This window comes from Marmota flaviventris, chromosome 9 (assembly GCF_047511675.1).
Source record: "Marmota flaviventris isolate mMarFla1 chromosome 9, mMarFla1.hap1, whole genome shotgun sequence".
Taxonomy (NCBI): Eukaryota; Metazoa; Chordata; class Mammalia; order Rodentia; family Sciuridae; genus Marmota; species Marmota flaviventris.
In genome coordinates, this window is record NC_092506.1 from 94543704 (window position 1) to 94545250 (window position 1547).

At 58.6% G+C, this 1547-nt stretch overlaps 1 protein-coding gene across 1 annotated transcript; it reads left to right on the forward strand.

Annotated features, from left to right (window-relative positions):
* The first annotated feature begins 708 nt into the window (after positions 1-708).
* C9H11orf87 (chromosome 9 C11orf87 homolog) lies at positions 709-1311 on the forward strand. Its single transcript, XM_071617168.1, has one exon. The coding sequence runs from the start codon at positions 709-711 to the stop codon at positions 1309-1311; it is 603 nt and encodes a 200-aa protein (XP_071473269.1).
* The last annotated feature ends 236 nt before the right edge of the window (positions 1312-1547 follow it).

Genomic DNA, 1547 nt, shown 5'->3' on the forward strand with positions numbered 1-1547 from the left:
TACCGCGAACCCACCCAGTGGTCCGGAGTGGGTGCTGGAGAGGGTAGGATCCAGGCGAACATGTCCACAAAGAAGAGGGCGCAGGGAAGAAGAGAGACAATGCTTTGGGAAGTAGGAAACGCCATCTGAGGCGACTGCTGTCAGTTGCAATTAGAAAGTTGTGGAGGGCGCAGGGAGACTGCCTTATCTGCTGAGTAATCTGCACCTCGGTCCTGCTGGCTTGTACACCTTCCCAGAGATCGGAGGAGCAAGCCGGCTGGCAACTGGCTGCTCTGGAGTGCTGCTAGGAGTGGTAGGGTTGGGGGTCCGCGGGTTACGGAGTAGACCAACAGCGCCCAATTAAGGCAGCGTGTCCAGAGGGCCGCTTTGCGGTGGTAGCTGATCCTTCTCTTTCTCCGCACTCCCTTTGGCAGCCTCTGGGACCCTAACTAAGCCTGTTCTCTTTGCAGCCCGGTGCCTCAGCGAAGGAAAAGGGCGAGTGGAGACACGTTCAAGGCGGGACCGGAGAGGATTTCCCCGGCGCCGCTCACTCACTGGTCGGCTTGCTTGCCATCAGTCGCTCCCTCAGTCCTTGGTCGGTGTGCGCACTCCCTCCGGCACCAGGGAGTAGTTTTGGGTGGCGTGGGCTCGTTCCTCTTCTTGGCTGGTGGGAACAGAGTGTTGAAGAGAGGAAGCTCGGTGGGCCTGGCCCCTCCCAGCCCAGCGCCGATGAGTGCCCGGGCTCCAAAGGAGTTGAGGCTGGCGCTGCCGCCGTGTCTCCTCAACCGGACTTTTGCTTCCCCCAACGCTAGCGGCAGCGGCAACACAGGTGCCCGCGGCCCGGGTGCAGGCGGCGGCGGAAGTGGTACCTGCATCACGCAGGTGGGACAGCAGCTCTTCCAGTCATTCTCCTCCACGCTGGTGCTGATTGTCCTGGTCACTCTCATCTTTTGCCTCATCGTGCTGTCCCTGTCCACCTTCCACATCCACAAGCGTAGGATGAAGAAGCGGAAGATGCAGAGGGCTCAGGAGGAATACGAGAGGGATCATTGCAGCGGCAACCGCGGTGGAGGGGGGCTGTCCCGGGCAGGTAGTCAGGCCCAAAACCATGGAAAAGAAAACAGGCTGGAGAGGCAGTCCCGGGACTCTGCCTTCTGCGCCCCCTCCAACTTCTCCGGTTCCTCCTCCTCTTCATCCCCTGGTCTTCCAAGCCAGGGTCCCTGTGCTCCTCCGCCTCCACCGCCAGCCCCCAGTCCACAAGGAGCACACGCAGCCTCCTCCTGTTTGGACACAGCTGGCGAGGGCCTTTTGCAGACGGTGGTACTGTCCTGATTGTGTAGCCCCTCTCCTCACCCCTTTTCTCGTTTCCACCATCTTTACCATCCTTGCTTTTTCTCCCTCCTTCCTTCCTTTTCCATTTTCCTGTACCACTTCTTTCCTCTTCCTTCTTTCCTTATCTGCCCTCCCTTTTACTATGTTTCTCCTCCGCCGAGGCACTGTGCGGTATTTGTAAATATTGGGCGAGGAAAGTCTCGGAAGAAGAAATAACGCTGATAAATCTTTATTAA